The sequence below is a fragment of the Pipistrellus kuhlii genome, unplaced genomic scaffold, assembly GCF_014108245.1.
Source record: "Pipistrellus kuhlii isolate mPipKuh1 unplaced genomic scaffold, mPipKuh1.p scaffold_m20_p_3, whole genome shotgun sequence".
Classification (NCBI taxonomy): Eukaryota; Metazoa; Chordata; class Mammalia; order Chiroptera; family Vespertilionidae; genus Pipistrellus; species Pipistrellus kuhlii.
This window is the reverse complement of record NW_023425529.1, coordinates 80,979,379-80,991,816: the sequence shown is the minus strand read 5'-3', so window position 1 is coordinate 80,991,816 and position 12,438 is coordinate 80,979,379. Positions and strand designations below refer to the sequence as shown.

General features: G+C 46.3%; 1 protein-coding gene across 5 annotated transcripts in view; it reads right to left on the bottom strand.

Moving 5' to 3' along the window:
- CRACR2A (calcium release activated channel regulator 2A) overlaps nt 1-12,438 on the bottom strand; it is a 132,025-nt gene that overhangs the window by 37,466 nt on the left and 82,121 nt on the right. For all 5 annotated transcript variants that reach the window (XM_045588356.1, XM_036457171.2, XM_036457173.2 and 2 more), the window contains 3 exons: nt 10,502-10,592; nt 6,622-6,717; nt 4,670-4,857 (listed from right to left, as the gene is read on the bottom strand). In XM_045588356.1, the coding sequence (XP_045444312.1) occupies nt 4,670-4,857; nt 6,622-6,717; nt 10,502-10,592 (375 nt within the window). The remainder of the gene's footprint in view (nt 1-4,669; nt 4,858-6,621; nt 6,718-10,501; nt 10,593-12,438) is intronic.

Genomic DNA, 12,438 nt, shown 5'->3' with positions numbered 1-12,438 from the left:
CCTACAAGCCACATCCACCAGCCATGCCCATCAACTAATCAGGAGTGAGTATGCAAATTAAACCCAACCAAGATGGCTGCAGCCATGGAGTGAGCAGGAGGGAGGCTTGGGTTTCTCTGGCAATGGAGGAAGCCAAGCTTTCCACACACCCTTGTGGGCGCAGGCCTCCACGCAAGGCTACAAAGTTTCAATTGTAGAAGATAAATAAATCCCAACATAAATGGTAGCAGCCACAGAGCTGGAGAGAGCAAGAAGTTAGGATTGCCCGCAGCAATGAAGGAAGCCAAGCTTTCCACCTGTCCTAGCCTGCCTTGGCCTCCACTTAAGGCTATAAAGTTTCAATTATAGAAGATAAATAAATCTCAACAGAAATAGCTGCCACCATGGAATGAACAGGAGGCTTGGTTCCACTTCAGGTTACAAAGTTTCAATTGTAGAAGATAAATCCCAGATTTCAGGGCCTCCACTTGGGTCACTGGGGGGTGTGGCCAGCCTACAAGCCACCATAGGTTCCTTGCCCAGGCTGCCCCACACCCCAATGGAACCTCCACCCTGATCCGGGACACTCTTCAGGGCAAACCAGCTGGCCCTCACCCATGCACCAGGCCTCTGTTCTATCTAATAAAAGAGTAATATGCAGATTGACCATCACTCCAACACATAAGATGGCTTTCCCCTGGCCAAAGATCCTTCCTCCATGTGGACACAAGATGGCCACCACAATATGGCCAGCAAGGGAGGGCAGTTGGAAGGGACCAGGCCTGCAAAAGAGGGCAATTGGGAGCAATCAAGCCTGCAGGGGAGGACAGTTAGTGGTGACCAGGCATGCAGAAGAGGGAAGTTGGGGATGACCAGGCCTTCAGAAGAGGGCAGTTAGGGGTAACCAGGCCTACAGGGGAAGGCAGTTAGGGGCAAAGAGGGTGGCAAGGGAGCAGTTAAGCCCGATCCTACCAGGATTGGGCTAAACGAGCAGTTGGACATCTCTTGAAGGGTCCCAGATTGGAAAGGGTGCAGGCTGAGTAGAGGGACACCCCCATGCACAAATTTTGTGCATCAGGCCTCTAGAATATATATAAAAGCCTAATATGCAAATTGTCCCCTTGGAAGTTCCACCGGAAGACCGGGAGTTTGATCACTTGCTATGATGTGCACTGACCACCAAGGGGCGGCATGGAAGGAAGGAAAGAAGAAAGGAAGGAAGGGAGGGAGGAAGGAAGAATGGCCCTGGCCTGTAGTCAGAAGACCCCGAATGGCCTTGATACCTGGCCAGGCTGAGGGACCCTAGTATACAGATAAATAGACATCAGACTCTTGACCAATATGGGGATTGGAAGTGCCAATCCTCTGAGCAGTTGGAAATCCATATAAATTAAATTGACCCTCCACTTACACAGATCCCACCAACCAGGGATAGAAAATACAGCTGACTCTTGAACAACGTGGGTTTGAACTGCTCAGACCCATTTATACTCATAGAAACATATTCAGATTGTTTCATGTTAACAAAAAGAAAAGCATTTCTGGGTGAAAAAGAGCACTTGGATGTTTGATTAAATGACCTTGGAAGTCCTTCTAATCCAGACATTCTAAATGTTTACATTGGTAATATGTGAACTGAAAGGGAAGAACTTGCCTTTTTCACAGGAGTAGTTGGTGAGAGATGTATGGTTGCCGTTAGGGAACTGCTACTGGGTTTGTTTTTAGGAGACAGATGAGATATGGAGCACACTGCAAAATATACTGTCAAGTGAAAAATGCAGGCAAATGCAGAATAATGTGCTACCATTTTGTAAGGAAAATTGTGTGTATGCATGTGCACTTGCATATGCATAGAACTCTCTGGAAGGACCCACAAGAAACCATACTGGTGGCGTCTGCATGACTGGAGGCCAGAGTGATGAGGTGGGGAATAGAGGCAAACCTGTTTTTAGTGCATATCCTTTTGTGCCCTTTGAATTTTGTACCTTGTCATAAACTACCCTAAATAAAAGTTAATTAACAAAATAAATGGAGAGGTGCTTTCAGCTGACCTTCATCTTTATTATCTTCCCTGCTTGATTGTTCTTTCTTTATCATATTTTAAAATCTAGTTCTCCTTCCTTGAGCATCTTCAGAGAACAGGAAAATCAATTTGCCTGTTCAGAATTCTAGCTGATAAATGACTTAATCTGTTTATCTTCCAATCTTCCCTTTTCCTCTCCCAGCTATGAAGCTATGCCAGGCAGCAAGGCATCAGAACCAGACTCTGTCCCATTTTCTGGAACTAACTAGCTGCGTGGCTTTGGGTTGGTCACTATACCTCTCTGAGCCTCAGTTTCTTCATTTATAAAATGAGAGATGGAGTAGGCAACCCTGCTAGCAATTCTCAACCTGTTCGTCCTGACCTGTTGCTAGCTGCCGTAGAGCCTAAGACCATTGGAAAACACAGATACTTACATTATAATTCATTAACAGTAGCAAAATTATAGTAATGAAGTAGCAACAAAAACAATATTATGGTTGGGGGTCACCACAACATGAGGAACTATATTAAAGGGTGATGGCATTAAAAAGGTTGAGAACCACTGAATAAGAGCATTTAGGTCCTATCAGTCCTGGTGGTCTGGGACTCTTGTTCCATAGAAGACAAGTGAGGCTGTCTCTGCCTTCTCTCCTGACCTCCCTGGAAGGCCAGGCCATGCTCTCCTGGGCTCCAGCACTTTTTCCGACTATACAGGACTGCATGCTTCTCCAAAACAAGTTGTGAAGGGGAGAATCTTTTATCTTTTCCTCCTATCCCTCCTCCCTCTTTTTTAATTCCCAACCTCCAGAGACTGTATCTCTGGCTTGGTTAATTAAGATGAGGCTTCAGGAAGATTTGAGTCCTCCTGTTGTGATCTGGTACTCCACGCTGTGTGCTCATTTCCATCTGCTATTCTAATGCCTTCGCCTTCAGATGTTTGTTGCTTTTAGAACTTGATTGAATTTTAAAAGCCTGAATCCTTCATTGTTTGCAAAGTTAAATGCCTGTGCCTTGTTGACCTGGTTTCAATGAGGAGGAACTGATTTTGCTCGTTTACAATGAAATACATTGTATTGCCACTGGTCATCCAAAAATTGGTGCATGTTTGTGTGTGTGTGTGTGTGTGTGTGTGTGTGTGTGTGTGTGTGTGTTAACTGCAGGTATCTAGGGTAAAACTTTAAATTCAAACACCTCCCTCTCACACTAGGCAATCAATCCCACATGATATAAGATACCACATGTGAGCCAGACAGCAGGACAATTTGATTTAGGCCGGTAGACCAACATTTTGCCAACAGCCAACAGAGTGAGGGCTTTCGCTTTTGAGCAAGGAAAGTGAATATATGTATAACATCGATCATTGGTAAGTAATACTGCCTTTCCTCTCAAATCAGACTTTTTGTCCTACCCAGCACAGGACCAGGCACACAAAAACATTTCGCAGAATAAATGGATGAAGACATGAACGAGTGTATGAACAAATGAGTGAGTGAACGTTGGCCAGTCCAATGCCCGTGCAAATATTTTCTAGCTGACTCATTATTCCTTGGGAGAGTAATCAAGAGCTTCTTGGACAGATGCTGAAAACCTCTGAATCTCAGTTCCTCATCTATAAATCAAAGTTGATCATAAGTGTCCTTGTCACATCACGATGCTGTAAAGGTCACTGGAGATAATGTTAAACTATCGATGTGAGACTGCTCAGTTTAGTACCTGGCACAGTGTAGTTTTCAATAAATATTTGCTAAATAAGTTCATAAATATATGGAGAAATGAATGAATAAATAAACAAGTGAGATTTTTCTCCCTGGGCCTCAGAGAGCATTTGGTCTCAAAACCTAACACTCCTAAAACAAGATAAATGCTGATATTCCTCAGCAACTTCTCCAGCTTAACACACAAACCACACCAGGAATCTACTCAGGCATGCCTCTGCCTCACAAACTGAGCCCTGTCCTAACGCCACAAGCAGTTCACTAGCAAACCAGGCCCCGAGGGGCGTGGGGCTCCCCAACCAGCCCATGCAGAATACTTGCAGGGAAAAGGGGCAGAGCTGGAGTGAAGATTCCAGGGCACCGTTACATGCCCTGTCCAATTACATATCCATCTCGGAAACGTGCGGGCTTCACTTTCATCCGGTCTCTCAGGCTCCTAAACTACTACAGTCATGTTTTGTCTATCTGCTCACTCAGCATTTTCTCACAGTCTGAAATATATTTGTTGGTTGGATAACATATCTTCCTGATCACATAATAAATTTTCCAAGAATAGAACTGTATATCCTAGATTAGGGGTGTCGAACTCAATCAGAGAAGGGGCCAAAATCTAAAATCCAGCCTAAATCGCGGGCCGAGTGGTTTACTGAACAGTCATAAACTGTCATTGTGATGGAAACGCAGCGGAGTGCAGTGATGACAGCGCGGTGTGGGCCACATTGCAAGGCCTGGCGGGACGGATTTGGCCCGCGGGCCTTGTGTTTGACACATGTGTCCTAGATAATGCTCAGCACAGCCTTGGTCAGCTAATAGTTCCAGGAAGCTAGACGAGATCAGGTCCAATCCCCATTTTTTACAGGCAAAGGGACAGGGTCTCCAAGAGGGGAGATGGCATGCTCACCGCAGGGAGGGAGCCTGCGGAGCAGTGATAGGGGTGCAAGGCCACACTCACATCTCCTTCTCCTGGTGGAGTTTGCAGGCCTCTTGCTGGAGGCTTTCCAGCTGCTGCTGGGCGTCCTGCAGCTCCCGGGAGGTGCGCTCCAGCTCCTGGGCCAGCTCCTGGTTGGTGAGTTTCAGCTTGGTGTTCTCTGCTTTGGTTTCATGCTTGTCGTTATGCAGGGCTGTGCACTGGCCCTCCAACTGGAAAGGAATGAGGGACAGAGAGGAATGGCGGGCAAGCACCATTGTCAGGCTGGCCTGCCCCAGCCTCATCTAGCTTTTTCCATTTGGTGGGCAGGGACCATCGCTGTACCCTCAACTGCCCTCTAACTTTGTCCTGTTCCTTCATTCATACATATGCACTGCAGGAAGCAGGAAGAGCTTCCAGAACAATCTCAGCTCTCCCTTGTCTCCAAGGGGGTATGAGAAAAGGAAATTCCACATCCATCTTTGACTCTTATCTCATGGATAAGATCTAAAGTAAATCCTTCCTATTGTCTTTTAAGCCAGTTTCTTCTCCTTAGCCATCAAAGGAATGGAGAACACTATGTAAGGGACATCCTCATAAAACATCCCTCCCAATTTTGTTCTTTCCCTCAGCTGTGTAAGTCCAATTCCTTTAATCTACAGAAGCTTTGATGGTAGCCAGCAACACTGAAAATTTCCAAGAAATAGCTAAAACAGGTCAAACAAAACATGTTCCTAAAACAACTAAAAACCGGCTTTTGAGTGACTTCAGCTTTTCTTGGCTAGTGCTCATGGCTTGCAGAGCTTCCAACCCTCTCACTAGAGGAAGCATCAAACCAAGGCAAACTGATTATAAAAAATTTAGTTTAATGAATGTAGCCAGTAAGGGGAGGAGGAAGAAACGATGAGAAACTTTGTGTAATTCTCAGGAGGCTCCTTGTAATCAGGTAAGCATGCAGTAAATAAGTAGAGTGGCAGTCATTCATGTGAGGGATAACTCTAATTGGTAAGGACTTAGTGCATAATAGTGAGGAGGAGAAAGAGTAGGAGAAGCAAGTCAAGCTAAGGCTGTGGAAGGGGGATGGGAAGGCAGCTGCCAGTTCCTGGAGTTGAAACCATCTTGCTGATAAGGAAAGAAACCCAAATTCATAGATTGGGTAGCAGCAGGAGTGGAGCAGTCTTCAGCCTTAGCATGGGGTTCAAACACATTTTCATGTGTTGCTAAAAATAGCCTTTTCTATTTAAACTGCAGCAATGTGTCTGAGTCTGTCCAGGGCTGGATTCCTTCCAACACAAGACAAAACAGGAGGATAAATGGTGCTCTGGTCTCTCCCCTCCACGAGCCCTGGCTTTGAAGAGGAGGCGGTAAGCCTGAGGCTTGCTGAGGTAATCGGCCTTTCTGGGGTCATTAGCCAGGCGTTCCCAGCCATAGTGGATGGACACAATGCACAACCCAGCCTGCCTGCTGGGAGCTCAGGTGCATCAGAGGAGCGTCTGAGTCTACATCCATCTTCAGGATGATGAGACAGTCATAAAGGAGGTGATGAACCACGTCCAAAGGGAGATGGGGATGGAAAATCTGACCTTTGAAGAGCCTTTTCCTGCTGGAGGCTCCATGGCCATCCTGGCGGGCGGACAGTACTGTCTGCAGCCTCCCCCTAAGTACCAGGGATACCCTTGTATCTCAGCACTCCTCTCCTCTCTTATACAGCATGCAGGGAACAAATTAACATTTTGGCTCCTGGGCACAATTATACAGCAATGTCTGCAGATACCTCAAGGGAGAATTCTTAGCAACTTCTCAAGTTAAACACCTGGCATTGGAGAAGCAAAGGCTTTATCTTGGGATCATCTCTGATTTCAAATGCTCTCTTGTACAACTAAATGGTTCTTTCAGCTTGAAAAAGAGAGAAGTCCTTAAGTGAATGTCAGGGAAAGTGGGCCAGAGCCAGAAAAAAAGGATGCAGTGAGGGCTGGGTGTCTGAGGACACAGCATACCCGCTTCTGCTTCTGGGCAAGCTGCTCCAGCTCCTGCTCCTTAGACAGCAGCTTCTGCTCCAGCTCCTGACTGCGGGCCTGAAAGCGCTCTGTGTCCTGCCAGAGAGAGGGACATGTGAGGCATAAATGCACCTGGGATGGAGACTATTTCCCACCTTGCACCTGCTCATCAGCAGGGCCTGCCCATCCTGGTGGACTTCGGGGCCTCCCCACAGCATTCCAGGGCCTTGGGGATCTGCCAGCTGGTTGGTGTGGCCCAGTGAGATACAGAGTGCAAATGCTAGGTGTGGCTTGACTGTCAACAATGTACCCCTCTCCCCCAGTAAAAGCAGTGTCATAGGTGGGGGAGTACTGAGCAGGGAAAAGAGAACAGGACCTGACCTCAAATCTCAGGCCGTCTCCTCATCTGTAAATTGTGGATTGGTATCCTTCCATGTGGATATTCTGTTCCATGTTGGGCCTGTCATTTCATCCCTTAAATGACCCTCATTCTGGAAACTCGGGGCATCATTTCTTTAGGGTCCAGGTCCTCACTGTTTTCTGACAATGACTGAGATTTTGTTTTCCTCCTGATGTACCTTCTCCCCCATCCTAGGACTGAGCTTCCCCACTCAGGGATGCAGAGGCCCTGATGATGCAGGAGCAAAGGGACCTGGTTGTGGGATAAAGAAGATAGTGTGTAGGTTGTCAGGATGTCTGAACAGAGCCTGGAATGGTGAAAAGGCCCTGAACTGGACGTCTGGAGACTTGGGTTCCATGCCTGGCCTGGCCCAGCTAACTTGCTCATTCTTCTAGACTAGGGGTGTCGAACTCAATCAGAGAAGGGGCCAAAATATAAAATCCAGCCTAAATCGCGGGCCAGATGGTTTACTGAACAGTCATAAACTGTCATTGTGATGGAAACGCAGTGGAGTGCAGTGATGACAGCATGGTGCGGGCCACATTGCAAGGCCTGGCGGGACGGATTTGGCCCGAGGGCCTTGTGTTTGACACATGTGTTCTAGACCAATGTTTCCCAAAGTGTGGTATGCGTACCCCCAGGGATACGGGAAGAGTTTGGTGGGGGTACACGTTGCACTGGAATTTGGTGGGGATATGCACTGCACCGTGCTTAGCTGTGCCTAATTCTACGTTCTCATGAGTATGAGGGGTACTCAGCATTACAAAAATTATAGAAGGGGTCCACATATGTCAAAAGTTTGGGAAACACTGTTTTAGACCATGGAGTCTTTGTTAATAGAATAGAAACAAAAAAATATCCATGCTACTTGTAGCTTTCCACTTGCCTGAAGGCAGAGCAGAGGTGCAAACCATGCAGGAACGAAAGAAGCCACCTTAACCTCAAATAACTCACTGGAGGAGCCCCGGTTGTCTGTCCCATGGAACAATGCCTTCCCAAGGAGGACAGCCACGGAGGCTGCTCTGGAGGGGAGGCCTGTCCTGCTGGCAGGTTGTGTGTGATGGTGCAACAGTCAGGAAACATGGCTGCTCTCGGGCAGAGGCCTTTGGACACTTCTGTTGAACAGCTCAGAGTATTTCCTGGGCTCATTGTTCGTAAATGCTACCTGATTCCTCTGTCCATTTTCAGGCAGGTGACTGCAGCTCAGGGCCAGCCTGACTGTACTCATCTCAACCACATGTAATGACAGAAGCAAATTTGACGGGACAGTTCCTACTCCCAACTTCTGTTACAGGAAACCTGCTTCATTTGGCTTGTCTGCTGTTCATAGGGCAGGTACCCGGTGGACAGTGCTGGGAAGGGAACAGCTACAGATCCCCATGGCGATGCTACCATCTCCACCATGGGCCTGCAAGTATGTTACTGCCCAGCCAGCACAGAGCTTTGAGAGTCTAGTGCCTGAAGCTGGTTGTGCAAGTGACTAATATTTCACTCATCGCCAACAAGGTGCTAACCATAGAGCCAAAATCCAAACCCCAAAAGGTCCCTCTTTTCCATGCTGTCATCAACTGTAACACCACTACACTCACACTGTGGCCCAGCAAAAGCCTGCATATTCAAGGCTTAGTAGCATGCCATACACTTTCTAATAGTTTCCATGCTTATGCAGAAAACATAAATCTAAGCACTGAGTCTGAAAGGTGTTTGCTATTGAGAAGGGAGAAGGTGGGTGAAGCAGCAGCGTGGTCAGGTCACCTTTATGACACTAATTTGTCCTTAAATGTTTTCTTCTGACCTCTTCCTACTCCGAATCCCCATGCGTTGGCCCACTTCTGCTTCTGGAGGCATCCCCTTTCTTTAGCCAGGACTTTGACCTGTTGTCATGACCCAAGCAGGGGGGCAAATGCCCCAGAGCTCAGCCCCTCTGTGCAGTGGGCCATTTTGGGTAAAGGAAGTAGATATCCTACTGTAGGGTGGGAGAAGGCTGCTGTTTCAGAGTCTGGTAGGACTGTTTCAGGGCCTGGTAGGTGAGGAGTGTGTGAGTTCTGTCTGTGATACAACTCACTCCCTATGCTAAAGGCTAGGGGATGGGCAGCAGAGTGTTTTAAAGCTCTAAAAAAGAACAGGGAGGAAATCTGGGGATTCTGACAAGTCTCCATAAGACTCTAGTCAAAGAACATGACTGGCTTTTTCTGGAAGACTTCCAGACTCCTCCATTTCAATGACATCTGTGATAATAAATGAAGATGTGGTATGGATGATCAAAGCTACATACAACTAAAAAATGGCTCAAACCAGCCACATTAGCAGGGGAAAAAAGACATTGTGACAACAGCCCAAGTGCTGAGTGGCCAGAGATGATGTGGTCTCAGTATTGTGTCCCCAAAAATTTATATTCTGTCACCTAACCCCCACCGTGATGGTATTAAAAGGTGGGGATTGTGGGAGGTGATTAGTGCCCTTATAAAACAGACCCTGGAGAGCTTGCTTGCCCTTATGCCATGTGAGGAGACAAAGAGTCACTCAAAATAGGGCTCTCACCAGATCTGACGATCCTGATCTTGGACTTCTAGCCTCCAGAATGGTGAGAAGTAAATATTTGTTGTTTGTAAACCAACCATTTTATGGTATTTTTGTAATAGCAGCCCCAACTGACTAAGACAGGAGGCCACTGTTCAAGATCAAAACTTATCTGTTGAGAACCCATTAAGTACAATAGATAATCCAAAAATGGAAAACAGAGTTTCCTATAAAATTTTTTTTATGAATATGGATATCCTTAGCTTAGCCTGGAAAAGGTGATGATTTTACCAGTTCTGACCGCCCAAGACAAATAGCAGGGCTAGGTAGGAGGCTAAGTACAGAGTAGGAATAGGAAATGTGAGTTTTAAATGTTCTCCCGTGGTATCTGAGAAAGGTGGGATTTCATTTGTCTTGGGTATTAAATTTTCTAGGTGTCTAAAGGGAAAGGGAGGATGTACAAGCTCCAAGGATGGTCCCCTTAGGAAGTGGAGTGAACTGGTCCTTTTGCATGGGCCTACCATATGGGTCTAGAACAAGGGTCAGACCCAGTCTTCAGGCTTCTTAAACTGGTAAAGCATGCACCTTCATCCTTTCATTCATTTATTCATTCACTTGTTCATTTACTCATTGATCCAACAAACAATTGTTTAGTACCTACTACGTTCCAGGCATGGTCAAGGTGCTAAGGATAAGTTAGGTAGTAAAGTTAAAGATCCCTGCTCTTGTAGAGCTTACAAGTTAGTGGGAGCATACAGATGGCCATTAATAAAAATAAACAAGTACATTATATGTTATATTTGAAGGTGACAAATGTCTTGAAATAATTATAAATCAAGTTGAGAAAAAGGGAATCGGTAGTGCCATTGGTGAGGCATTGGAATCTTAACTTGGCAGAGGTAGTCAGAGTAGGTGAGATCAACCTGGCCCGCAGAGCCAAGCCCCGGAGGTGACTTTTACCTTCAAGAGAAACTGCTCCTTCTCACTTTTGATTTGCTGCTCCATCTCCTCATAGAGATGCTGGATTTCTTCATCATAAGCAGCAATTTTCCTGCAGATAGGGCAAAAGGATAGTCTGATGAGACCTACACTGAAATTCTTTTATCCCACAGATGCAAGTCCTAGAGCTTGGGCACCAGAACCCCACTGGAGCTGTGGGTGATGGGGTTTAGGTCACTCTGAGCTGCAGGATCAGGTCCTCAGGATCTGCTGACTACAGAAGCCACTAGGACCCTCTCCTCTTCCTCCTTTAGACCATCACACCTGGCCATGCACATGCTCCTCAGGGAAGCTGCCCTGGCTCTCTCAGCTTTATTTAACATTAAGGCCCTGGACTCTGCTACACTCACCCTGCCTCCTGCCCACTGACCCCCCCTGTTTGTAGATTGCATAAAGTTGTGTGGGCTTCTTTTCTGTTCGGCTTCTTGGTCTATGCCATTCCCACGTTGGACGCATTCTCTCTACCTGGCTACATCAGCACCACATGAGCCACACTATCAGAGGACCCTCCTAGAATTGTGTGCTGAAGTTTGTGGGACACATATTTCTCATAAGAACTCAAAAGATTGCATGATAATGACAACCACCACCACTACACCCCCTGCAAAGGAAGGGGCCACACCTGCCACAGGCAGACAGTATGTGAGGCTGGTTAAAGGCTGGAGTTATAAAGAGATGTCTTCATCCCCACTCTCATCATCTTCCCCCAACTCAGAAGAGCCCCACAGGACAGGAAGGAAGCTCATGGCTCCTACACAGATGAAAACAAAAGAGGCTGTGAGGACAAGGCTTATAAATCACCCTGGGGTTGTTCCTCCTTTTTAGTCCCAAGCAGGAAGGATCAGAAAGTAGCATTTGAAACAGGAAATTATCACACTGCACATTAACATTCCCAGGATATTGTGTTTCTTTTTTTTTTTTCTCTGACCTGCAGTGACAGGCCCTCTCTGCCTGTCCCTGCTCTCTGCCCTCTTTCTCTCCTATTAAAGGAACAGCAGGCTCCAGTGAACAGGCCAAGGTCACAGCTCTCAAGGTCTGTTTTGAGCATGTAATACACACATCCTGCAAATTTTGGCACTTGTCATCCTAAACTCAAATGACAGCAAGCCCCCCTCTACCCTTAATTCAAGTAAGAAAACTTTAATAATTGAGGAAACAGTCCTAGTCTCAGTTCTAAGAGGTACTGGGGAGATTTCTGAAGAAAACATCAAGGATGGGAATATATTTATTCCCCTGAGCCTTCCATCATTTTAAGCCCTACCTCCCTATGTCCACTTGGGACTCTAACTCAGTGTCAGCTGTCTCTGCTGCCTAAGATTGCACCACAGCCCCCTCACTGCCCCTTCCTCTCTTGCTACATGTCACTTGCCCAGAATGAGCAGTGACTAAGGGGCCATTTTGATTGGCATCCTTTTAATTTTACAGAAACCACAAAAGAGACATAAAAAAAGGAACTGGTGTGAATCTCCATAGTCAAGGTCACTCATTAGAGCACCAGCCTCTGAGTTCCCTTTCTTAGCTACACGAGTATATCCAAGACCAGAAACACGACTTTAAGTGAGTAGAGCAATGGTCCCAAGATGTGCTCAGTAAAAGGTGACAGCTCTCCAAGACTTCCATGAGCTGCAGCTCTGTGTTTATCATTGTGTTTGACATCCTGAGTGCAACAAATACCTTTTCAGCTAAGAGTAAGAAATCTGTTCTTGGCAAATGACAGATGTTTTGGATGGTTACTTTTGTTCTTAGCTAACCCATGACAATACAAGAAAATCTTACAGAGAAATAAGGAACAACAACACCTGCTGTTAAATGGGAACATCTCAGGGACAGAAATGAATACAGTTCCAAAGAACTTTCAGAAAGAAAAATGGTCTTTTCTCTTGGTCCCAGGAATTATC